Genomic DNA, 27,608 nt, shown 5'->3' with positions numbered 1-27,608 from the left:
CATTTTTAGAAAATATTTACAGTACACCTCATCCTCTCTCAGGTGTCAGACTCCCCTCCCCCTGTCCCAGGGAGGGGGCATGCGGTTCTTTCGTGAGTTCGCGTGTGGGGCACACAGGGGGCCCCAAGCTGTAGCAGCCCATTCATCTGTCTTAGGCTGCATCCCCTTCCCCGTGCCCCTCCCTCCTTTTCCTCACTTCTCCCCCTCTGCACCCTCCTTCCCCTCTCTTGGTGTCCTTACTTACATCGAACGGTCTATCCACCTGGTTTCCTGTATTGCTTGCAGTTTTTTCCCCTTGCCTTTTCTTTTTCATCTATCCTTTTTGGAGTTCTTGGTCTCCATTTGGGGTTTGACCCCCATTTCTAAATTTTCTCTCCATTGTGTGAGGCATTTGGGAAGAACTCTCTCCCTAGCATCTGTGGTGTGGATACCTCCCCTCCCTCCCTTCCACTGTTCCTTCCACCGAAGCCGCCATGTGCCCTGCTAGGTCACCAGCATGTACAGGCAGTCAGTGTGGTGGGGCTGTTACACACCCATCTGGATGAGCCCTCCTGACGACAAATGGATTATACTTCTGATACCTGATCTTCTGCATCCCCCTCTAGGAGTGGTTGCTTGTCGTTCTGGAGCATCATACTCCCGGCAATGACCGCCTTCCCAGAAAGCTCTTGCTGTGGCCGGGTGATGCATGTGGGGAGAGCCCCTGATTGGAGTGGGTGATATTGGGGTGGATGCTTTGCATGTGAAATGTATCAAGCTCCAGAAAACTGGCCATTGTTCTACTGCCATCTCTTTGGTTGGTAATGGATCATTGAATGCTGCTTTTTATGACCTTGCAGCCGTACTTTCACTGTCTACACTCTGGGAGGAGGGCCAGGCTCACCAGCTTGGAGTGAAACACTTTTTCCCCCTACATGCTCTGCACTAGGATGGATGGATACACATTCACTGACTCAAAGCTGTTATTTTTTGTGGAAAATATCGGACAACTTCGTTGGAGAGGAGTGTGTCAATAAGATGTGCTTGGGTTCGCTTTTGAGCAAAACTAGTTATGCTGCACAGTCTGCTGCCCTTTGTGCCTGTTTTGATCTTGGCGATGTCCTGGTGTCCGTTACTCATCACCACTCTTTGAATATGGTTCAGCGAATCATTTTTCATAAAGACCTCATCTTTCAGACTGATGTGGAACTCTGGGTGGAGTCATCCTCCCAGAGAAGATCAAGGTTATGTATTATTGGTGTGAAATGAAGCTGTACATCCCAACACTCATGAGGTGCTTTCGGTGTTTACGTTTTAGGTACATGTTCTCCCGATGTACAGCAGACCCTCTTGTGTTATGAATGTGGACGCCCGCTCCCTGAAGGGAGCCCCTGTGTTTTGCCGAAAACTGCCACACTCCGCACTTGCCAGATTGCCCTGCTTATAAGAAAGAAAAGAAGATACAGGAGTATAAGTTCCTCGATTCTTTGTCTTACACTTAGGCTCATCAGAAATATGACCAACTTCACCCTGTGTCAATAACTTCTACTTTTGCTTCTGTTGCATCCTTTCCTCCTCTCTCTCTCTCTCTCTCTCTCTCTCTCTCTCTCTCTCTCTTCCTTACCCCAAATCCTATCCCCCCTACTCTTTCCACCGTGGTTCCCATGCCCTCCCCCCAAGATGTCACTCCACCTCCCAGGCCGAAGAAATGTCCCTCTTCTTTGACGCTCGGTGGTGACGGGGCTTCCTTAAGAGTTGTCAAACCCCCCCCCCCCCCCCCAAAAAAAAAAAAAAAAAAAATCCCCTCTGGCTTCTCTCAGCCCAGAGGTCTACTACACAACTTGGCCAGAGGACACACAATCTGTGTGCCCCAAGGTCGCCTGCTCTCTTTTGGGCCCAGATCTCCAAATCTTGCAGAAGCCTGCTCTCCCTCTGTGCCCGGCCCTCCTCAACCTATGAAAGAGAAGAGGAAGAAGAAGAAGACGACAGAGGTCAAGCCCTCCTGGTACTCACGGAGGTGCCACCTTCAACCTTGCAGCCCTAAGTCTGACCTCTTATTTAGGGATGTCACCCCATCCTCGTTGGTGACCGATGGTGACCCTGCAAGAACCCACCACTCACACTAAACCTCCAGAAACATATCTGTTTAGCAAGTAAGTCTGTAATAATAGTATAAGGGGCATATAGTATAACTGGCCACGCTTCCCAGTTTTGCAATAGTGATAATTAAGTCAGTCCGTCCTTGAACTGACATTGAGCTGCCACGTAGGATTTCATCCTACCTGTTATATAGATAGGTGCCATAGCTTTATGTTCCCCTGGAGAGCCGCAGCAGCGCTTTTAGATTCTGGAAGTGCATTACTACTATGTTTTACATAATGAAGTGGAAAGGAGGTTTTTTTGTGCAAATAATTTTTACATTGGCACCATTATGGTGCATTCAAGAAACACCATAAAATGAACTTGCTCACACTGATTATAAGCTAACTATTAATAGTAAGAGAGCACGGTCTACCGCATGACTGTATCGAAAGGCATCCTATTGGTGACTGCTGATTATGGTGCACAGCCTGTAACTTGAGTGTACATTTGGTAAAGTTTGTATAAGATCGTACACCTTTGGTTATGCCGAAGTTATTTATTTATTAATATCAGCATTTCCTTTCTTTGTAAATTACTGGAAGATAGTATTGAAGATCCGTAGATTTCTCCTAATATCCGATTGAATAAAGGCAACTTTTCTTAGCAAATATTTATTAATAAGAATTATTTGATCCATGCCAGAATAAATGTACTTTCCCTACATACCTCTTTGCTAACATCACAAGTGCTTACTGTATCGGCACATCCCACTGGCTCTGAAACCACCTCAGCTAGCCAGTGTGGGAATGTACTGTTCACTCCTTACTCTGTACTGACTGGAGTGCTGATACATTTGCTGTCTATATGTGAAATAGCAAAACTGGAAATAAAGTACGAGGGCAGTTCAATAAGTAATGCAACACATTTTTTTTTTTTCTGAAACAGGGGTTGTTTTATTCAGCATTGAAATACACCAGGTTATTCCCCAATCTTTTAGCTACACAACACTATTTTTCAACGTAATCTCCATTCAATGCTACGGCCGTACGCCACCTTGAAATGAGGGCCTGTATGCCTGCACGGTACCATTCCACTGGTCGATGTCGGAGCCAACGTCGTACTGCATCAATAACTTCTTCATCATCCGCGTAGTGCCTCCCACGGATTGCGTCCTTCATTGGGCCAAACATATGGAAATCCGACGGTGCGAGATCGGGGCTGTAGGGTGCATGAGGAAGAACAGTCCACTGAAGTTTTGTGAGCTCCTCTCGGGCGCGAAGACTTGTGTGAGGTCTTGCGTTGTCATGAAGAAGGAGAAGTTCGTTCAGATTTTTATGCCTACGAACACGCTGAAGTCGTTTCTTCAATTTCTGAAGAGTAGCACAATACACTTCAGAGTTGATCGTTTGACCATGGGGAAGGACATCGAACAGAATAACCCCTTCAGCGTCCCAGAAGACTGTAACCGTGACTTTACCGGCTGAGGGTATGGCTTTAAACTTTTTCTTGGTAGGGGAGTGGGTGTGGCGCCACTCCATTGATTGCCGTTTTGTTTCAGTTTCGAAGTGATGAATCCATGTTTCATTGCCTGTAACAATCTTTGACAAGAAATTGTCACCCTCAGCCACATGACGAGCAAGCAATTCCGCACAGATGGTTCTCCTTTGCTCTTTATGGTGTTCGGTTAGACAACGAGGGACCCAGCGGGAACAAACCTTTGAATATCCCAACTGGTGAACAATTGTGACAGCACTACCAACAGAGATGTCAAGTTGAGCACTGAGTTGTTTGATGGTGATCCGTCGACCATCTCGAACGAGTGTGTTCGCACGCTCCGCCATTGCAGGAGTCACAGCTGTGCACGGCCGGCCCGCACGCGGGAGATCAGACAGTCTTGCTTGACCTTGCGGCGATGATGACACACGCTTTGCCCAACGACTCACCGTGCTTTTGTCCACTGCCAGATCACCGTAGACATTCTGCAAGCGCCTATGAATATCTGAGATTCCCTGGTTTTCCGCCAAAAGAAACTCGATCACTGCCCGTTGTTTGGAACGCACATCCGTTACAGACGCCATTTTAACAGCTCCGTACAGTGCTCCCACCTGTCGGAAGTCAATGAAACTATACGAGACGAAGCGGGAATGTTTGAAAATATTCCACAACAAATTTCCGGTTTTTTCAACCAAAATTGTCCGAGAAAAAAAATGTGTTGCATTACTTATTGAACTGCCCTCGTATAATGCACTCTTGTCTGGAAGTTAGGGGTACCTTACAACTCAGCGGTGTGCTTGGCTCCAGCTCTGTTGCCTCCTATTTGGATACCTGTTCCAGGCTTGTTCAATGGAACTGTAATCTTTCACTCCCCCTCCATCCTCTCCCCCGTCCCCTCCCCTCCTCTCCCCTCCCCTCCCCTCCCCTCCTCTCCCCTCCCCTCCCCTCCCCTCCCCTCCTCTCCCCTCCTCTCCTTCCTTAAACTGGTCGCCACACAATAACCTTTGTGGTAGTGACCACTTCCTGCTGATTCTCCAGTTTCTTCCTCTCTCCCGATGGCCATGTTACCCCACATAAGCTTAGCATCATGTTGATTGGCATCTGTGCACCTCCCAGGTTGTGTTTACATACACCATCTTTGTCAGATTGTATTGATGAAGTCGTCCATAATCTGCCCGATAAGATAATCCGCATTGTCAGGATTGCGTTTCCCCATTTGACAGGCCCCATTCGCAGTCAGCCAATTCCAAGGTAGAGCATGGCCATTGTCATTGCTATCCACAATTATTGTCACACCTTGCGACATCTCAAGCAGCATCCATCCTCTGCCGGTCTTATTACCTTTAAACATCTACATGCCAAAGCCCATTACTTAATCGAACAGAGCCAAGCGAGTGTGTTGGGAACACTTTGTTACCTCTCTAGTTTCTTCTCTCCCTTTGTCATGGGTGTGGGCTACCACCCTCCGAGGTTGTCAGCGGCAGTCTTCCATTCCAGTCCTTTCCCTCCCAGGTGGCCTTGTACAGATCCACCAGTTCTTGTAGGATACCTAGTGAACCATTTTGTGATGGTGTCAGCATCAGCTTCTTATCCAGCTCCTGTCCTCCTCCGGAAACAGCAGGCTGAAGCTTCGCACTTATGTTTTACCCCTTGTCAGACAGACCGTACAGTGAACCTTTCACTGAACAGGAGCTTCTTCTGACCCTCTCTTCTTCCTATGATTCAGTTCCTGGCATTGATTCCATCCATAGCCAATGCTTCAACACTCACTCTTCCACAATGACAGTAGGTCCTCCAGGTGTTTATTCGCAAAGGCATTTTTCCCTCTCAGTGTAGAGACAGTTTTGTGATCCCTGTCCTGAAGCATGGCAAGGATCTGTCATCCCTTGATAGTTACTGGCCAATCAGCCTGACCAATGTCCCCTGCAAGTTACTAGAATGGATGATGGCTCATTGGCTCAGCTGGATCCTTGAGTGTTGGGACTATATATCTCCTTACCAGTGCAGTTGTCAGGAGGAACGCTCACTGATTAATCATCTGCTTCAATTTGAAACCACAGTTCAGCAGGTCTTTTCTGAGTACCACCGTCATCTCAGTTTTCTTTGATCTCTATAAGGCCTATGACACAGTTTGGTGCCATTTGCTTCTGATACTGACAGCTCTAAATCTGCCAATCATGTAGTACAGGCTGTTCCAGCTCTTCGGCTCCGTTGTGAGCCGCGGAGCGCTCCCTGCTCCAGGGAGCCGTGTCGCTCGCTGTGACCATTCAAGTGGGCCCGCACGCCGGCAGGTGGCACGGCAGGCTGAGGCAGGCGGCAAGGCAAGCGTTTTGATGTGCCAGTTGCGTCTTACAAGATCGACATCCTCATACTTTTAGCTCCTAAGACGTGGTGACATGCTACACCAGGAAATAAATAAGAAACAACTGTTTTATAAGAGATTGCATACTAAATTTATTGGGCCTCTGTAGCTTGACTTTTCTTTTCATTACAAGATCGAAAATATCAGGCGTCAAAGTGTTCACAGCGGTAATGCGGAGGATGGCCTTCATTGTTGCATCCTGAAGAAACGATCGTTCCTTACTTTTTACTCTTTTCATTGCTGAGAAAAGCTGCTCACAACAATACGTAGATCCAAACATGCCCATGATCTGAGCAGCATTGTTGTGAAGCTTGGGAAATGTTTTTTGCTGTAATGAACGATACCATCATGACAAATCCAACGTGTTGTAGCACCTGTCTTTCAACAAAGTTGAATTTTGCTAATCAATAATCTCCAAATGAAGTGATGATGACAAGTCATCGGGGGAAACTGAAAAAGGAATGCTGAACACCTTAAGTTCCATTTCCAAACCAGTGAGGTCTCGGAATCGTGTTTCAAACAATGTGATGAGCTGCTTTAACTTTGCTTGGTAATCGCCGAAAGTAGTACCTTCAGGTAGTTTTAAAGAAGCAAGACGATTGAAGAACGTTAAATGTCCATTATTCATATGCCTCTCAAATAAACGTAACTTTTGCATGAACGCTTTGATCTGGTCGTGCATGTCAACTATTAGCTACCCTTTGCCCTGCAATGACAGATTTACATTATTTAGATGCATAGTTATGTCAGCTAGGAACGCCAGCTCTGATATCCATTTTATATCTTTCAGAAAACGCATTTCTTCCACTTTCATTTTGAGAAAAAGGGTTATTTCGTCACGAATGGCAAAGAAAACATCAAGAAATTTTCCCCGACTCGGCCAACGAACTGTACTGTGGTAAGGTATATCCCCATACTCCGCTTCCATATCTTTCAGGAATCCTTTGAATTGGCGATGATTCATACCGTGACGCCGCACAAAATTCACACACTTCACGACATCTTTCATTACGCCACCTAGCTCTATTGTTTCAGCGCACAGTGCCTCTTGGTGAATAAAACAATGAAGAGTCAAAATGTCTTTCCCGAATTCGTCCCTGAGTTTATTTTTCAAACGAGAAGCATAACCTTGGTGACACCCGATCGTTTGTGGTGCACCGTCTCTCGCTACAGAATGGAGCTTATCCCACGGCAAATTCATATTGTCCACTGATTCACAAACAGCTTCAAAAATGTCACGTCCTGTTGCGGTGTAATCGCGTGGTACCACATCCAAGAGTTCTTCAGTTACTTGCAGCTCCACGCACAAAAACTGCAAGCTGAGCACAGTCCGATATGTCGGTGCTTTCGTCAAGCACTAGCGAAAATGCAACAAAGCTCTCCGCCTTTTTCCTGAGCTGTGTCTCTAAATTCGCTGCCATGTCTAGGATTCGACGAGACATTGTTTGCTTCGACAGGCAAACCCCTTCAATTGCCTGCACCTCCCTTGGAAACAAACATTCTGCAACGGCTACCATGCACGATTTTACGAGTGGTCCCACCGAAAACGGCTTGCCACTCGTCGCAATGATGTGAGCCACCCTGCAGCTTGCTCGATTTGCAGACTCAGTAGTGTTTTCTCCGCTCTCATTCACCTGAAAATTATAAACGCATTACAGATCACGAACTATGTTGCATGTTTTGATACCCTCTGTATTACGAAACCGTTTTTAAACTTAACGTCTCCTGGTATGTCGTTCTTAAGCCTGGCCACCAGTTCTCTGCGTGCAACGCCTTCTACCTGATCGTAGTGCGCTGCGTGAAGACGTGTATAATGTCGTTGTATATTGTACCTCTTCGCAGAAATAATTACTTTATGACATACAAGACACTGCGGACGACCATCCCTCTCAATGAATAGAAAGGTATCCTCCAATAGAGGTACAGGGCTCCCGCGGCTAATCATAGCTGTCATTGAACATGGATTATTGCGTCAGTTGCATGCAGCCAGGGGGCAGTGAGTTCGCTTTCCCCCTCCACGCGGGCTCCGAGCTGCCGCAGTGAGCGCTCCGGCTCCCTGGAGCTGGAACAGCCTGATGTAGTATATGTCTTGTGTTGGCACAGAACGCCGTCTCTTGCCTGCCACTTGTGGACTTTTTACTGCAGAATGGATGGCCATCTACCGGCCTCTGCTTCATTAAATGGTCCTCAGTCGCCCAAGTTTTGTTATGTATGGACTCAGTGAGTGCCTTACAGGCTATCGTCGCTCGGAGTTTTTCCAACTGTCGCTTGGTCTCTGCCAACCTCCTGGATGAACATGGTGTAGCTGTTTGATCTGTTGATTTCAATTGGGTTCCTGCCCAGTTAGGTATTCCCAATAATGCACTTGCTGATTGTCTGTCTTGGGGGGGAGGGGGGGGGGCAGGCGGCCACATTATCTCCCCCCCCCCCCCCCCCCCCCTCCCCATGACCTTTCCAGGGGCAGATTTGCAGCTTTACATGAAATCCCTTTTTGCTCAATCATGGGTCAACTCTTCGGAAGCACCCCCCCCCCCCCTGCCCTGGTCTAATAAACTTCGTACAAACAAGGAGGCTCCCACCATCCACCATGTGATATTCTTCCCTTTGCCTCTTCTGATGGGAATCTACCATCCTCTGCTGTCTTGATATTGGCTATACTAGGTTGACCCATGGTGTTTTATTCTGCAATGAGCTGCCCCCTTTGTAATTGGGTGGTCCCCTCACAGTGACCCACCTTTTGATAGACTGCCCCTGTCTTTTGGTCCTTCGCACTAAATGTGCCCTCTCACATTCCTTGTCTCGGGTGTTAGCAGATGACCCTCACAAGGTTACATCTGTCCTCAGTTTTCTTTGTCAAAGTGATTTGTCCTGTCAGGTTTAAGTCCTTGAATTTTCTTTTAGAATTTGAGTCCCTCAGTTAGCATAGGTGTTGGTTATGAAGGCCTTGAACTTGCCTCCATACTGGCCAGGTTCTCCTTGCCTTTTTCCGTATATTTTATCTGGTCTGTTGTGCAGTTTTATTTCCCCTTTTCTTGTGTCTTCTTCCCCTAGAGTTGTGTCATAATAACGTATGATATGGATGTCAGGACAGGCTGGTGGTGGTGGTGGTGGTGGTGGTGGTGGTGGTGGTGGTGGTGCCCCACCGCATGTAGAGTTTCTGGAGCACCCCTCCTCTCCCCCCATTTCCACCCACCTCCCTCCTGTTCTTTCCTCTTTCTGCTGCCCTGATGTTCCTTTTCCCCTCTTAGTTTGGCCGCTACCCCTTCCCCTTGACTGGACTGTGCTGTTCGTTGTTCCTTCCTTGATTTCTGCTGTCCTTGATCATGGGCCCAATGACCTCACTGTCTGGTCCCTCACTCTCTCCCCTCTCCCCATTTAACCATCCAACCACACACTTTTACCCTCCATACTTCCATATTTAATTACCCCTACAGCAGTAACAGTGATAAGGTGCATTAGTCAGACATTGAACTTGTGTTTCAGGGGTGCTTGGAACACAATGTTTTTACTGCGGACCTGGTGTCTGTTAATAGAACCCTATGTTTTATTAAACAGACCTCCCTTACCTGCATTTTAATTTGTACTGAGTCAATGAACAGTCTCCAGGCTATTGACCAATGTTATTCTTGTCACACTGTGATATTTGCTACTCAAGATCTTCTCTTTGAGCTCAGTCATACTACCTGCTTAGCTGTCTTTGTCTGTGTCACAAGTCATGTGGGTATTCCAGAGAATGAACTGAGCAGTCATTTGAGTAGAGAAACCATTACTTGCCCAACATTCACTTTGACTGTCCCAGGCACAGATTTGTGGGTGTAGATACAACCTCTACTCATTCGGACATGTAACATCTAGTGGGCCACTGCTGCACTCTCTAATAAACTCTCCACTATCAAGGAGATTATGGCTGCATAGTGCTGCTCCTCCTGTTCCTCCTGGAAAGAATCCACTATCCTGTCATCTCTGCCTCCTCCAGGAATTCAGAATCTTTATTTTTTGTTTGAAAGAATGTAATCATAATATTGTTACTTTTTATGTGCAGCAATTTTAGGCAATTATTTGAATGCCAATCACTTCCCAAATAACACAGCACACCAATAACTTCTGCACATAAAAAAAGTTTGAATTAAGAATTAATTTCAGATTTGTACAGTATCCTACTACAATGACTTTCTTCAATCAAAGTGTTTTGCAGACTGATGGTTAGTATCTTAGGTAGTTAATGTTTATACTTGATGCTAAAAAAATAAATTAAATTGCACTGATATGTAACAACTTTGTTTAAAGACTGGGCAGAAAATAAGCTAGTTAAAACAGTATTAAATGACTGATGACCTTTGATGTTAAGTCCCATAGTGCTCAGAGCCAAATAGTATTAAATAGAAATTTATAGTAATATTTGTAGCAATTTATATATTGAACAGTGACATGGATTAATTTATTTTTAAATACATTTGTTATATAGAATTGTAAGATTTTGTGATGACATTCAATTATGAAAGCTACATGCTATATGGGATATATACAATGACTCAATTTAGTAGACAGTCCTAATTTGAAACCTAACCATTGGAGCTGATGTAACTGTCCAACTTCATACAAACGAAATAATAACTTTTCTTAAAAGATAAATCATGTGTTGCAGTACTCCTTCCAAGTCCAGAATCCCTTGATGATAAGGAGACTGGCCTTGTATTCACATTTGGCCAGGGTGATGTTGGCCAACTGGGCCTTGGGGAGGATGTCCTTGAACGAACTAATCCAGCTATGGTAAAAAATCTTGAAAATGTAGTGGATATTTGTGCAGGTGGTATGCACACAGTTTGTCTCACGAAGACTGGAGAGGTAAGACACACATGACCTTGCACTGTAAGATAATCATTTATTGATTGACAAATGCGGATTACTGTTTTTACAAAAATAAGAAGAAACCAGTGTGTGAATTACGACAGTTATTTTTAGTACAGCAAATAATACCATTCATGTTGTTATATTAAAAATGCATCTTTATTAAATCGTTTTTTCTTTCCTTGTGTTAGTGGTTTCATAGAAGTCAACTCTCTTACATTTTCTTCCCTGTGGTGAATGCCAAACTCTTGGGGTAGTCTTAGTTTTTGTCACTAAAGAGCAATCTTCCTTCTGTGTTATCAAGCCCAGGAGATTACATTATGTCATGAGTCTAGTCTAGTCTATTTCCTGCAGTCTTCCTCTATACGTCTAAGACTCCACATGCCTGTACATCTTTTATTCTGTCTTTTCATTTCCTCCTAAGACTTTCAATGGACATCCAACAATTAATTGGAAAAATTAAACCCCACCCAGGATGGAAATATATTGGATCTAATGGCAACAAATAGACCTAACCTCTTTGAGGATGTCCACATCGAAACTGGTGTCAGTGACCGTAACACGGTTGTGGCAACAATGATTACTAAAGTACAAAGGACAACTAAAAAACCAGAAAGATACATATGTTCAGTAAACTAGATAAAAAATCTGTAGTGTCCTCGTATCTCAGTGAGGAACATTAAACTTTCAGCACTGGGCAGGAGCATGTGGAGGAACTAAGGCTCATTTTAAAAGAATGGTTGATGAAGCACTGGATAGATACATACCCAGCAGAACAGTCCGTAATGGGAGGGAACCTCCATGGCATACAGTCACTGTAAAGAAACTTTTAAAGAAATAGACTACTGTGTAATAGGAATATAACAAACACATTTGGCTGTCAAGAGGGCAATGCGTGATGCATTCAGTGACTACCATAGCAGAATATTGTCAGATGATCTTCCAGAAAACCCAAAGAAATTTGCTTCATACATAAATGCTGTTAGTGGTACCAAAGTTAGTGTCCAGTCCCTAGCAAATGAAATTGAGGGTAGCAAAGCAAAAGCTGAAATGCTTAACTCCATTTTCAAATGCTCCTTTGCAAAGGAAAACCCAAGAGAATTGCCCCAATTTAAACCTCGCAGCACTGAAAAGGTGAATGAAATAGGTATTAGTGTCGGTGGTGTAGAGAAACAGCTGAAATCATTAAACTGAACAAAGGTCCAGGGCCCGATGGAATCCCTATCAGATTCTATACTGATTTTGTGGCTGAATTAGCCCCTCTGTTGACTATAATCTGATGTAGATACCTCAACCGAAAAGCTGAGCCCAGTAGTTGGAATGAATCGCGGGTCACACCTGCGTACAAGAAGGGTAACAGAAGTGATCCACAGAAGTACCATCTAATATCCCTGACAGAGATTTGTAGAATCTTAGAACATATTCAGAGCTCAAACATAATAAGGTATCTTGAAAGAATGACCATCTCAATGCCAACCAGCATGGATTTAGAAAAAAATCGATCATGTGAAACCCACTTTTGTCACATGACATACTGAAAGCTTTGATCAGGGCAACCAGGTAGATGCAGTATTTCTTGATTTCTGAAAAGCATTTGACCCAGTACCGCACCTACGCTTATTGTCAAAAGGATGATCATACAGGGTTCAAGTGAAATTTGTGATGGGATTGAGGACATTTTGGTAGGGAGAACACAGCATGTGATCTTGGGTGGATAGTCATCGTCAGATGTAGAAATAACTCTGTGTGTGCCTCAGGGAAGTGGTTGGTTCACTTGCTGTTCATATTGTATATTAATGATCTTGCAGACAATATTAATAGTGAAATCAGGCTTTTTTCCAGATGATGCAGTTATTACAATCAAGTACTTTCTGAAAGAAGCTGCATAAATATTCAGCCAGATCTTGATAAGATTTCAAAGTGGCGCAAAGGTTGGCAACTTGCTTTAAATGTTCATAAGAGTAAAATTGTGCACTTCACAAAGCGAAAAACATAGTATCCTATGACTATAATATCAATGAGTCACTATTTTAATTGGCGAACGCATACAAATACCTGGGTGTAGCACTTTGTGTCCCCTCTGAACCCCTTTTCCCAGAAATCCACAGATCATAGGCTCAACACCAACCAATAGCTGTGGGTCCCAGGACTGCTGATCTTCCTCCCTTCCTACATCTGCAGTGGATAGCTCCTGACAAGAATCTCGAATCCCTTCCTCCTACTTGGAGATTTCAGTGTGCGTCACTCTGTCTAGGGAAGTATCGTTTCGTCTGATAGGGGCCTTCTGATTGATAAGCTTCTTTCTGATGTTGATCTGTCTCTCCTCAGTGACGATACTCTTACCCACTTCAGTCCCGTCCATGGCACCTTTCTGGGTACTGATCTTGTGATATCTTCCCCTAGTCTTATGACTTCACTCGAGTGGTTGCTGTGTTAAGATCTTTGTGACAGTGGCAACTTTCTAAGACACTGTCTCTTCCTTATCACTGCCCAATGGGACAGTTTCCGCATTTTCGAATAGCCAGCTGGCAGCTGTTTGCCTCTGCTGTCATCTTCACCACTCTGTCAGATAATGTTGACAGGGTTCTAAGCAGCATGTGAGACAGTCACCTGTGCCACTTGAACTGCTATATAATTAAATGCAGTAAGAAGGGGTGCATGCTGGTTCATCCCAGATGTGGACCAAACATGGTGGCCTTGTGGGCCACTTAAGGTCAGTAAGTGTCACATGTCCTTTCCCCGAGGGTTGGCTTTGTACTGATGTCGTTTCTTGCTGTTTGACATTGTTGGTGTACCCTTCTTATATAGCTAGCTTCTGAACACACAATCCACAAGTTGAAGAAACCTACCTACCTGTCACCCCCCCCCCCCCCCCCTCCTTCCATCACAGGCAAATTATATAACTAACGATTCAGTGACAAGGAACTGCGTGAGAGTTTTGCCTTGTCACGCGATGTGGCCAATGCAGTGATTCGATTCATACTCAGATGATCCAATGTTTTAATGTTACTCAGAGGCTCCCTCTTCTGAGAGTGTTAAATGTGTTTGGTTGTAAAAGGTGTTCTCTTAGCAAGAGTGAGACACTACCATCATCCATATTCTTAAACCAGGCAAAAACCATTGCCTGGAAACATCTACCGTCCGGTTATCCTCACCAATGTGCTTTACAAACTGCTTGAAAGGGTGTTGGGCTCTCGAATCTTGATGCCTTTTGTTCCCGAGTCATTTTGGTTTCCAGGAGGGACAATCAACAATCAACCAAATGGTTAGACCGGAATCGGCAATCCATAAACTACCTTTGGTGCAGGGTTGAGGTGGTTGGGACTACACCCGACCTTACATCATTTACCAGCTGTCTTTGTCATCCTCCTTTTACTCTGTTTTAATTGCTTTTAGAAGCAGTTTACTCTTTTCTACCACGCCCTCGTCTCTGCTTTAGAGTTGTGGTTCTGTTGAATAGTGGGTGCTGTTCCCGTCTTTAAACACGTGCTGACCCGCAGGGCATGTGGTTGTGATATGGCCCCACTCACATGCAGTCTTGATTATTTCTCTCACCTAATTTTATTATTAAGGGCCAGCAGATGTCTGTTACATTTATAGCTTTCCCACTTTAATCATCACAAAAAACCTATGAGCGAGTAATGTGGTCCTGCTGGAACAAGGGGCCAAGTGGAAGCACTGTTGACATTACAGAACGACTTTATTTAACTCTAATACATTATGTGTCACGGCTCAGTGAGGCACGCACTTCTCTCTGTTGTCCCTGGCCTATGCTGATGTTTGGGCAGTAACTTCCACCCTGGATGCTGAGCTGGTGCCCTGTGATGCTGACAACAGACCCGTGGTAGACCAGTTGCCTGTAGTGGCCATATCCATTGTCAGTGGCACGCTACTTCCCTTAGTGGTGTGGAGCCATGGCGGTCCCTTGCTCCCCACATTTCACTGTGGTGGCACGTGGACATGGTTTTGTGCGAGGTATGACTTGCTGCCTTATGGCTGGGCTGGTGGTCTCTGTGATGAGAAGTCATGCTGGAAATTCAAACTTATTTATATGTCTCTGGCATTCATTTGTTTCACTAAAATTCGGGACCCAGTCATGTTACCCATAGCAAGAGACTTTCCCTGTGTGGTGACATTGATCCTTGCTATGTGGTTACTGCTGCATGATGCTGTTTACTGTTGTGCTCAGCTGTCCTCACCTTACTGTCCAATGTCTGTTATTGTGACCCACATGTAGCCACACTGATGGCTACCAGCTCGTGGCTGGTAATGCAGAGCTCTATGGTGGCTTTCACACAATGTCATATTACTTTCGTATGAGATTTATTACTTCACTCAAAAACTGGGTAGTGACGCTTTACATAGAAGACATTCTTTACCCGTTGTCCTTAATTGGGTTGGCAGGGGTTTCGATACTGTGGTTTTTCTCTTACCACAGAAAAGCACTGGGAGATGCCTCATCTGCTCTGTCATCAGTATTATCTTCAATGCCTCTCTTTTACCACTCATATTTACTTAGATTATTTTATCACATTTCCAGCACTATTCATTACTCCAGAGGAGCTTGACATTTTAATCCCTATCACCCCTCCCTCCTTCCTCACCTCCCCCCCCCCCCCCTCTCTCTCTCTCTCTCTCTCACACACACACACACACACACACACACACACACACACACACACACAACATCCCCTCCACCTTAACTCCTTCCCTGCCTGCCCCCTCCTGTCACACCCATCCTCTGCCCCTCCCTCTCTTCCCCAAACATTTTAAAATGTCTCGATATTAATGATAAAACCTATGTTCTGGACATCTTTCTTGTTTGTCTCAGTGCAGTGGCTCTGGAGATTTAAGGTGTTTGCTGTATTTTCTCCTGTGCCCAGGCCTCAAATATCTTACTTTAGTTTCTGTAATTCCATTTGTTTCAACTCTATTGTTAATTAATGGTGGATCGGAGGGGAGAGGGGGCTTTGTTAGAGAGGGGTGGGAATGGTGCAGTGGTCAGTACAAGCTTTTAAAATTGTGGAGTTATTTCCCAGGGCGAGGGATAAGTACAGGGCTTTTACAAATGACTGAAGCGATTTCATAAATTCACTGTAGCTCCATTCATTGACATATGGTCACGACACACTACAGATACGTAGAAAAACTCATAAAGTTTTGTTCGGCTGAAGCCGCACTTCAGGGTTCTGCCGCCAGAGCGCTTGAGAGCGCAGTGAGACAAAATGGCGACAGGAGCCGAGAAAGCGTATGTCGTGCTTGAAATGCACTCACATCAGTCAGTCATAACAGTGCAACGACACTTCAGGACGAAGTTCAACAAAGATCCACCAACTGCTAACTCCATTCGGCGATGGTATGCGCAGTTTAAAGCTTCTGGATGCCTCTGTAATGGGAAATCAATGGGTCGGCCTGCAGTGAGCGAAGAAACAGTTGAACACGTGTATCTAGACATGCTGGAAAATTGGCTCATGCCACAACTGGAGACCGACAACGCCGACTTCATCTTTCAACAGTATGGTGCTCCACCGCACTTCCATCATGATGTTCGGCATTTCTTAAACAGGAGATTGGAAAACCGATGGATCTGTCGTGGTGGAGATCTTGAATTTTGTGACCTGTTAGTAATAACATGACTCATTTTATTACCATCTCATGGTACAGTTATATATTTTAGCCCCACTCACTTCTCAGAAAGCTCAAATATTAGTTCAAATTATCTAACATTACTTTATTTCCACTCAACTGATTATCAACTAATATTGTGTTGATGAGTAGTTATGTCTAAAGTAAAGGACCAGAAAGAACTTACTGCACTCGCTCATTTTTCCCAGCCTAGAATCCACGAAGCAGAAGAAATTTCACTTTGTTTTGTGATTCTAGTCTTGGTATAGTTACAGACAGAAAATCCAAAGTGTATACTGCTGATTATAGTTGATCTAAAAAACAATATTTCAGCAATAGATCCTTTCACAATCATAAGGTAGTGGTGATAGGATCAGTTACCGAAATTTCATGTCTTTTGATCACCAACAGCTAGCTGTACGCCTGTGAATTTTTTGTTATTTTTAATTTTGGTTTCCTTTAACTCTTTGTGGATTAAAGTAATTTACTCTTTTTTTTAGGTTATCACATTTGGTTGTAATGATGAAGGTGCATTAGGCAGGGACACAAGCAATGGTAACTCAGAAACAGAACCAGGAAAAGTGGAGATTGACGGTACTGTTGTTCAGATAACAGCAGGAGATTCTCACACAGCTGCTCTGACAGAGAAGGGGCAAGTTTTTGCCTGGGGATCATTTAGAGTATGTATAAAGGTTATTTTTAACTAATTTCTTTCAGGTTAAACCATTTAATCCCAAATATGTTATTATTGTAACACAAAATCTCCCTGAAAAATTGTAGTAATTTCTTTCTTTTGACCTTCGCTTCAGATGAGTGTACAGTTTTCAGTATCTCCTTGTAGTCAACAGAAAAGGCGGCTCAGCACTCATTATTGTATGTTGTAGTGATACATCCCACTCCTTGAATGAGAGGTATCATGTCCTTAAATAAATATGTCAGAGAAGAGAGTGGGCGGTGCGTAAGAAAGAGCTCCATGAAATCTAAGACCATGAAATGTCAAAGATAATAAATGTATTGTAATTGTTATTTATCAAGTTAAATATCAGATCTTTTATGTACATAGTACAGAGGCAGTATAAGAGTTGGTAACTGTCCTCATTTATTATGTACTGAGTTGTAATTTTGATGATAATATAAGAAGGTGAATTGAATCTCTCTTCTTATGTGGTGGAGTGAATGAAATGAGACGTTAATTTTCAGCAGCTTTATCTGCAGCCTGGGAGGAGGCACACAGATTCAGGGCACAGACTATCTAGACCCTGCTCAATAATAATTAATGGTGACCAAATATTCAGTAATGCCAGTATTACACTATCAAATTTCATTGTCAAAGATTTGATCAAAGATGTGATCAAATATTCCGTCAAATATATTTGAAAAAGATCTTTGATGTAGCGCTAGAAGGGGGTATTGCACTGTCATCATATTTTTCGTCAAACTTAAAGATGGCTGACAACAACAACTTGTTATTAACTGCAGCAGTTGCATGTACCACAATTGCACTGCGTGCACATGCGGAAGGGAAGCGGGGGTAAAAAAGGAAACATACCTGGGTGAAGCCATGGATTTTACGACGACACGATAAAAGCCTTCAACAAAACCTGTTACGTGAGCTTATAGTGGAGGACGTCAAGTCGTACATCAGTTACTTAAGGATGGATGAGCATACATTTCTGTATGTGCTCAATGAAGTGTATTCTCATATCACAAAGCACAATATTCACTTAAGAACTGCTACATCCACAGAAGACAGGCTCACTGTAACATTCCAATTCCTTGCTACAGGAGAGGGTAGGGTTGGGTTGGGTTGGGTTGGGTTGGGTTGGGTTGGGTTGGGTTGGGTTGGGTTGGGTTGGGTTGGGTTGGGTTAGTTGTCAGGTCAGGTCAAGTCAAATAAAGTCAGGTCAGGTCTCCAATCTTCTTAATCTGTTTTTGTATTGAGGGTGCCTCACATTGCAAAGCACCTCATCAGCTTCATAGGCCTACATCTCTATTAATTTTGTAGTTGTCGGCACACACCAATTGTATTTACCTGCAATGTTTATAAAAACACTACAGACGACAGAACGCTGCAGCAATGCTAGCGCTCCATGTGGTAACATGTCACATTGCAGTGAACAGAAGACAAGCGACTTCTTTGATCAAACCTACAGCAATGCCCTATTACACCATCAGATATCTTTGACAAAGATTTTTGACAAAGATATTTGATAATGTAATACTGGCCTAAGCAACATTCATTGTACATAAAAGGAATGTTCACGTGGCATTTTATTTAAGTGTTTGGTGTGTGAAGTGAAGTATTGCAAATCTCTGTGCAGACCAAGCCAACCTAAAACACTTCAGTGTGTGTTTTTGATAGTTGATACATATGGAAATAATTATGGAATCATCATACAAAATGCTGGAACCCACACAATTTTGTCTGTTATTGAAGAATTGTTCCATTGTGGATGTGAGTTTTGGTTTTGCAAAGCGCAGTGTTCTCATTAGTTGCGGATGACTATTTTGCTCATGATCTATAACTTAAGACTATTAATGTGCCCAGCTTGATATTTCACCATGACCACCGATGTTGAAGATATCGGGCTTTGTTACCAAATTCTTGCAGTGTTTGCTGAATGTCAAAAGTACAGCAACATATCACATTGTGAGATATTGCAGTGGTTAATACAGTGGAATCACATTCAGGACTGCAGTTCAAATACGCCTGTGGCCATCCAGGTTTAGGTTTTCTGCAATTTCTTGTAATCGCTCCAGGCAAATGCTAGGATGGTTCCTTTGAAAGGGCACAGCCTATTTCTTTCTCTATCCTTAACAAAACAGCACTTGTGCTCCGCCTCTTAACGACTTCATTGGTGGTGGGGTGTTAAAACTTAATCTTCCTACTTTTACATAAACATATCCAATTAAAAAAATAAATATGACACTTTCCAGATTAAAATGATGCATATTCTTACTCTCAAATACAATGATTCTTTGTATCAACAACTCTCTATAAGGAATGCCACAGTGACCCCTCAACATCCACTTAAATGTCAAAACTGGCAGCTCGAGATACAACAGAAAGCTAAGTACAGTAAAACTCAGAATTAATAAATACACTTTTAAGGAAATTTGCTTTTAGCAAATAACTGTCGGTCCCAGTGAAACCTCCATAAGAAAAATGTTGTTTTTCCCCATTTTTAACGAACCCCACTTTAAGAAAAAGTACACTTTTAAGGAATAAACAGAAACTTTTGCAAATGGAAATCTAGTTATCACATAATTCCTATCATGGTAAAGTGAGTTTCTGGTTTCTTTTCGTTTCACACAGCTCTTTTTTTGTTGTGATGCAGTACATATCAATCAATTCAGTTGGTTTACACGTAAGTAGATCATAGTCAGGAACTTGACTTCCCCTGTAGAGATAAAAGCAGATGTGTTCAAAGAAATGGAAATCTATTTCCATATGACTTAGGTAATGTGATCTGACATCACAATCACTGGGTCCATGAAGTGTGAAAAGTGTAGTCGTTTGTGTACTGAAGTGTTGAAGTTATCAATTTTACTGTTGTGGCATTACGGCCTGCAAACATAGATAGCTTACAGTTCAATAAAAGCTGATCATCATTGATGACATCGTAACATAAACCCTTCCAGTGTAGTGAAGAAATAAGATTTAGCGGTATTTACAGATGTGGCATATTCAAAAATAAGGAAGCATTCTTAACACTATGCTGTCTGGCGACACCACAGCGGTGTCGTGCGCAAAATAGCGGTCAACGGCCGGCGACACCACAGTGGTGGTGTGTGCATAGTATCACTCAGTGGCTGGTGACAACACAGTGGTGTCATGAGCATAGTATTGCACAGTGGCCGGTGACAGCACTTTAGTATCTTTTGCATTCTGTTGTTGTTTTGTTTAGGTAGCAATAAGTTACACACATCAACAAGTACGTGCCCTTTCATCATGGCAGTCGAAAGAGACGATATGATTATTTACGATGAATACATGGACGTCTTGTCTGACGTGTCGGACAACTTGGCCGAGTGGGAAGAAGACAGTGAATATCAAAAAAATGAAAGTGAAGCAGAATCGTCGGAAGATAGCGAAATACGTCCAAGAAGAATTCAGCGAACGCTATGGTTGCCAACTGATTTTGATGAATCAGAAGAAGACAATAGTGCTCAGTGGTCAGACTTCGATTTACCGAGGACCAATAATAAATTTGAAGGATCTCCCGGTCCATACATATTTCCCAAAGATACACAGAGTGTCGAGGATATCATAGAATTGTATATTGGGAACAATCTATTTGTAAAAACAAAGATGACGTAACTTACCAAATGAAAGTGCTGGCATGATGATAGACACACAAACAAACACAGACATACACACAAAATTCAAGCTTTCGCAACCAACGGTTGCTTCATTAGGAAAGAGGGAAAGACGAAAGGATGTGGGTTTTAAGGGAGAGGGTAAGGAGTCATTCCAATCCCGGGGAGCGGAAAGACTTACCTTAGGGGGGGGAAAAGGGCAGGTATACATGCCCCCCCCCCCCCCACACACACACACACACACACACACACACACACACACACACACACACCGCGTATACAGACACAAGCAGACATTTGTAAAGGTCTCTCTTTGCCTTTACAAATGTCTGCTTGTGTCTGTATACGTGTGTGTGTGTGTGTGTGTGTGTGTGTGTGTGTGCGAGTGTATACCTGTCCTTTTTTCCCCCTAAGGTAAGTCTTTCCGCTCCCAGGATTGGAATGACTCCTTACCCTCTCCCTTAAAACCCACATCCTTTTGTCTTTCCCTGTCCTTCCCTCTTTCCTGATGAAGCAACCGTTGGTTGCGAAAGCTTGAATTTTGTGTGTATGTCTGTGTTTGTTTGTGTGTCTATCAATATGCCAGCACTTTCGTTTGGTAAGTTACGTCATCTTTGTTTTTAGATATATTTTTCCCACATGGAATGTTTCCCTCTATTATATTCTGAACAATCTATTTGATTATATTAGCAACAAAACCAACAAGTACTACAGTCAGAATTGCGATAGAAGGAAACTGGATAGAAAATGCCAAATCTGACGACGTTACAGGACCCAAACTTAGAACATGGTTTGGGCTTGCTATCCTTATCGGGGGGAGGGGGGGGGGGAGGCAAGGAACGATGATTATTGGTCAACGAATACATTGATAGACACGCTGATATTTCACAAAACGATGTCTCGCAACCGATTCAGACAAATGTTGTCATTTTTACATTTTTCCAAAAAGTGTAAAGAAACTTTTAATTAAAGTCAAAACATCTCAATCGATGAAGGAATGATACTGTGGCGTGGACGGTTAAATTTTGAAGTATACAATCCGTCGAAAATTACGAAATATGACATATACGTTCCGATGCTGTGTGATTAGATTACGGGATACATTACCTCATTCCAGGTATATAGCGGCGCAGGGCAGCCTTTAGCAAAAACAGTGATGGAACTATTGACACCTTCTTATGGAAAGTGGCATCATCTCTACATGGATAATTATTTTGACAGTGTAGAACTTGCAGAGAAGTTACTTGAAGAGAAAATTCGAGTTTGTGGAATGATACAGCAAAATATAAGATTTCTGGAAAAATTAAAGCGCGCAAAACTCATTGTGTTTGAAGCTTGTCATCAGTGGAAAGGTGAAGTACTCGCACAGGTATGGAGAGCTTCGAAAACTAAAACGATACAAATGATCTCTACAATACGTAATGCCACTTTGACTGACACTCAAAGAAGATGTAGAAAAACCAATTACACTATAAAAAAACTGAAAATGTATTAGACTACAACAAATACATGAAAGGAGTGGATCAGGCAGACCAATATTTGAGTTATTACCCTATATACAGAAAAACTATAAAATGGTCAGAAAGGGTTTGCATGTACCTATTTAATTGCGCATTATTTAATGCGTTCCGTAAATGGCAATATTTCAATACAGACCACAAGAGTCTCCGATTTCATGATTCTTTATTGAAAGTGTCTGATTCGTGGATAAAAGACCATGTACCTGCTTCTGAGCAAAACTTGGGGGTTGCCACTACATTGCGTACGTCTCATCATGATCCGGTTGACAGACTTTCCGGTCACATAAAGCAACACCAGCTATTGCTTATTTCCCAAACAAATAAACGAAAATGAAGGAACTGCCATGTATGTTCCAAAAACAAAACAAGGAGAACAACAAACTTAATGTGCAAGTCTTGTGGAGTTGCGTTTCATCTTGGAGACAGTTTTGCTGCATATTGTAATGGTTCATGTTGAATGTTGCTTAACTTAAGTTACTTCTGCCTGGTCCATTGATGAATGAATGCGAAATTTTCATGTTTAACAAGATTTATTTACATTAATTGACATCCGAACTGCACACTTGTCACGTAAACAAAACATGGACAGACTGATCTCTTTGACTTCCAAAAGTAACTTCAAAACTGACTTCACAGGTCGACTTTCAAACAGACCCTCCAGTAGACTCCCTCACAGCCTCGCCCCTTATATAGAATATTAAAAATTGCTCACAAAATATTCCATTATTAATTTTGCATAATTTCAATGTTACAATTAAACTTTACAAAATGTAAAGAAACTGATGTTACAGCCGAATAAGGTATAAAATACAATGTTTGAATAACAATCTTTTCTAGTAATATCTTTAGTTTTCCATAAGAAAATCATTCTGAACTTTAATTACAGTAATATCTCTCATATTATTTTAGTTATCGAATTAATTAGTTTGGATTTGGTCCCTAACATGTAATGGTAGTACAGAGCTCATACTTTATTCGATTAAATACATAGAACATACAAATAAGCCCTCAGTTTCTGCAATTGGAAAACTGTGAGAGGTAAACAATTGGAGCGTTAATTGCAAATGTAATTACAAAGAATATCAATTACAGAACTGGACATAAGTATAGATAACAAATGAAAATACATCACTTGCTTATAACTTTCAAGCTGTTTCTTAAGATAATGAGGTTCTTTGTGTTAACTTGTTACTTGACTGTAATTATGGTAATTAGAGGTGCCAGCCACCTATGCCAACTTTTCCACAGTATTTTATATTTTCTGCTAAATATTTATCCCTTCAATTTCTTTATCATACATTCAATCCAGCATTTGTACCTTATATGTACAAGGCCTTAGAAATCACTGAATTGTCCGATAACTATCCGGATGCATATAAAAAGAAGGTGGTATCAGACATTTCAATGAATTTTGGGGAAGGCTGTATTGTTATACTTATACAACCTCCACCCACCCCCTCCAGCCACTCTTACAAGTATTACTTGTATGAATAATTGCTAAATACATAAACACAACTTTGAAAAAAAAATCAAAAAAGTTTTCTTTTCTTAGCTGTCAATCCAGTCATTGGTTCACATTGCACATCTTAAGGAATTGGCAGCTCACAATCATCAGTCTGCAACCCCTCTTTTTCTGGCAGTCTCTATACTGCAATAGCACAGTCCACTATCAGTTTCACAGTCTTTTAATTTTCACTTCCAGGTCAGGTAAGGTTCTTGAATACAGTTCTCTAGGTAGGAACAGAGATGATCTCATTATTCAAGGTACTCGTGCAGGTTAAATTAAGGTCACATCAGGTATAATATGTCAAACTCATTCACATAATACCCTATACTATTAGCATATTTACAAACAAAATCACACAAAATTAAGCATCTCTAAATTGTAAAGATTTAGCTATATACAGATTAAAGTCAAAGAACAAAGATAAATTATGTATGTATCCATTCATTTTGATTAATATTTCAGTATATTCCACTATACAGTACATTTGACCCCCCAGATCTCATTTAACTTTTTATCATATCAAACTCACAGACTGTTCATCACACCATCTTGTAACAACAAACTTTTCACAAATTGTCATTTGTCACAGTGGAACTTGTCCATTTGTATATCTCATTAGCAAATTCATAAAATCGTGACCATGTCTGTAATTCTCAAAGAAGCACCCACAAATCAAATACATGCTCTACAGAGTATAACTACAATAATTTGTCAGTCACCACTGTAGGGAAGTCAAATTTAGTATACAGTTTAAATTTTCAAATTGTTCCTCAAATAATGTCACTTAATAGTCATATTACATACAGAAAACTTATATTACAGAGAATGGAGAGTATTTTCAGTAAGAGATAACTTCATTACAGGTTTATAGATGAGTGAAAGATGTAGCATCCGAAAACGAAAAGAAGAAAATAGAATGCTACATTGCTCTGAGACCTAGTGCTCACCACACACTTGACACAAAGATGTGTCCTCCTGAGGGCATTTACATCATTTTATTTTTTCTTGGCATTTGACTCTTGCTTATAGGGTTTCAGTTCAGTTATGTTACGTAAACCAAATAACCTTCCAGATTTTGGATACACTAAATTGTGTGCATTTGGGTGTGGCATAGAGTGAATTTTGAATGGACCAATATAGATGTCAAAAAAATTTCTTTAATTCATTGCTTATAGCCTTGGATTTTCCATGTTTTCACCAGGACCGCATCATCAATTTTAAAATTTGTATGTTTCAATTTCTTATCATTTTTGTTTTTTCTCAATTTCCCCTGTTGTTCCATTACTTTCTTGGCTATTTCTCCTCTTTCCTGTGGACTCATAGCCCTACATGCTGGGAATTCATTGATCATATTCGCTGGTTTCTTGTGTTACATTGTTTCATATGGACAGACCCAGTAGACAATTGTTGTAAGCTGTTCAGTATATCTTCAAACCTGTCAACGTACTCTACCCATTTACATGATTTTTGTTGCAATAAGTTCTAAATAATCTCCCTATTTCTCTCATGTAATGTTCAGCCAGATTGCTTGACGGGTGATAAGCAGATGTCAGAATATGGTTAATGTTCTCATCCTCAACAATTGTTTTCCAAAGTTTAGAAGTAAATTGTGCTCCATTGTCAGAAAGTTTGCTTTCGGTTTTCCTACCTTTGTAAAATAGTCTCTTCTAATTTCCAAAATGATATTCTTACTTGTTGTTTTCTTCAACGGATATAGTTTAATGAAATTTGAAAAAAGATCCACCATGACAAATGTGTAACAAAATCCTCCTTTTGCCTTAGGCAATGATCCATAAAGATCAACTGCTACAAGTTATAGGTGTCCTTTTGCATATATCCTTTGCAGGTTTGATTACTAACTTTTACCCTCTGGCACCTGTCAATGTCTGAAACTCTCATGTACATACTTTATCAATACTTCAATATACTGCTCTGGCCAACACAATCTCCGAGTATCACTGTCTGCACTGTCTTCTGAAAAGTATACCCTTGTGCACTTAATAATACTGCTCTACTTTCTCATATCCTCTCTTACCCAGATAACTATTAACTAACTTCCAGTTGGTATCATAGTTCTGATATCTGATTTCATTCATTCTCATCTTTCGCCCCTTTTAGATGCATAATCTGAAATTCCCTTTCACATTCATCACTGTTATTTTCACCTTCTCCCCCCATTGGCAATCTTGATAGAGCATCCCCCCAGGGGGTCCACAACTCTTTTGTGGATACGTGCGTAGCGAGCACGGGACCCCGAGCTAATGTGGCCTTCCTTCCTTTCCGGGCTGCATACCTTCCCTTTCCGCATCCTTCCCCATCCCTATCTTCGCCCCTCCTCCCCTCACCTCTGGCTCTTTCCTTCCCTTTCTCCCCATCTGGGAGTATGGTTTGTGCCTACGTCCGGAGACGGACGCTCGTAAATGTACTGCATTCTTCGCCTTCCTTGCTTTTATGTCTTCTTCCTTCCTTTGTCCTTCTCTTTTCCTTACCTCTTCTCTTTACCCTTTTCTCCGCTGCGGCGTTTGAGACCTCTCTTCCTTCCTTTCCCTTTCTCTTTCTTCCTCCCTGTGCGTGTCTGAAGGCCGACCCACGCCCTTCGTGCGTAGCCGGTGACGGGGTAACGCGTAATTCCCCGCCCCGGGTAGACAGGTAGGACACGTACGTACCCCCTGGTAACGGCCAGGCCCAGGGAGGGGTGATTACCCGAGCTGATACCTTCCGAAAATGCCGATTGGTCCCTCCGTCCGTTTGTCGGGAGGTGTGACCTGAGGTGTGAACAATCACCTAAGGCGGGAGTGCCCTCAGAGAGGGCCCCCACAAGGGAGGAGCGCGCCATCGGAGACGCCGGTAATCATGGGGGATTCTTCCGCAATGGTTTCCTCACCTTCCACTAAGTCTAGTCACAAACGTAAGCATACTGAGTCTCAGCCACAGACGATTCTTCCATCGTTGCCACAGTTCCTTGTTGTTTCTCGGTCTGATGAAGGTCACGACTTCTCCACGGTCAACCCTTTCATTATTCAGAAAGGAGTCGACGCAATAGCAGGTCCTGTAAAGTCTTGTTCCAGATTACGGAATGGCACCCTGTTGTTAGAAACACACAGTGCCCTCCAGGCACAAAAATTGCTGCGTACTTCTCTGCTCCACACCTTCCCTGTCCGGGTGGAACCGCACCGTACCTTGAATTCCTCGCGTGGAGTCGTTTATACACGCTCCCTCGATGGATTGTCTGACGAAGAACTTCAGCACTATCTGTCTGACCAGGGCGTAACGGCAGTTCATAGAGTAATGAAACGGGTTGACACGAACATCATTCCAACCCGCACTGTCTTCTTGACATTTGACACAGTTCAACTCCCATCGAAAATCAAAGCAGGCTATGAGATAATTTCCGTTCGCCCTTACGTCCCAAACCCTACGCGTTGCTATCGATGTCAGCGGTTCAATCACACCAGCCAGTCCTGTTCCAATCCAGCCAAATGTGTTACGTGTGGCACGGATGCCCATGAGGGTGCTTGTCCACCTCCATCCCCTCGCTGCATCAACTGTATGGGTGACCACGCTGCTTCCTCTCGAGATTGCCCCGTTTTTAAGGATGAGAAGCTCATCCAGGAAATAAGGGTGAAGGAAAAGGTGTCGACCTTTGCTGCTCGAAAATTATTCGCCAGTCGCAAGCCCACCGTGCCTCAGTCAGGAAAATACAGCACTGTCCTTGCTTCTCCTCGGCCAACAAAGGAGGCGGCCACGCAGACTTGCGACCTCACCTTTAGTACCACGGTCGTTAGATCGGCCAGCGCAAAGATCGCTCGTTCAACCTCACCACTTTCGCCTGCCCACTCTATGGCTCACCCTTCGTCGGGTTCTGCTACAT

At 42.7% G+C, this 27,608-nt stretch overlaps 1 protein-coding gene across 5 annotated transcripts in view; it reads left to right on the top strand.

Moving 5' to 3' along the window:
- The window catches only part of LOC126162890 (regulator of chromosome condensation), a 117,382-nt gene that overhangs the window by 33,340 nt on the left and 56,434 nt on the right, over positions 1-27,608 (top strand). For all 5 annotated transcript variants that reach the window (XM_049919690.1, XM_049919691.1, XM_049919692.1 and 2 more), the window contains exons 3-4: positions 10,563-10,762; positions 16,891-17,070. In XM_049919690.1, the coding sequence (XP_049775647.1) occupies positions 10,563-10,762; positions 16,891-17,070 (380 nt within the window). The remainder of the gene's footprint in view (positions 1-10,562; positions 10,763-16,890; positions 17,071-27,608) is intronic.

This window comes from Schistocerca cancellata, chromosome 2 (assembly GCF_023864275.1).
Source record: "Schistocerca cancellata isolate TAMUIC-IGC-003103 chromosome 2, iqSchCanc2.1, whole genome shotgun sequence".
Classification (NCBI taxonomy): Eukaryota; Metazoa; Arthropoda; class Insecta; order Orthoptera; family Acrididae; genus Schistocerca; species Schistocerca cancellata.
The sequence above is the reverse complement of the archived record's forward strand: the minus strand, read 5'-3'. Positions and strand labels throughout refer to the sequence as shown.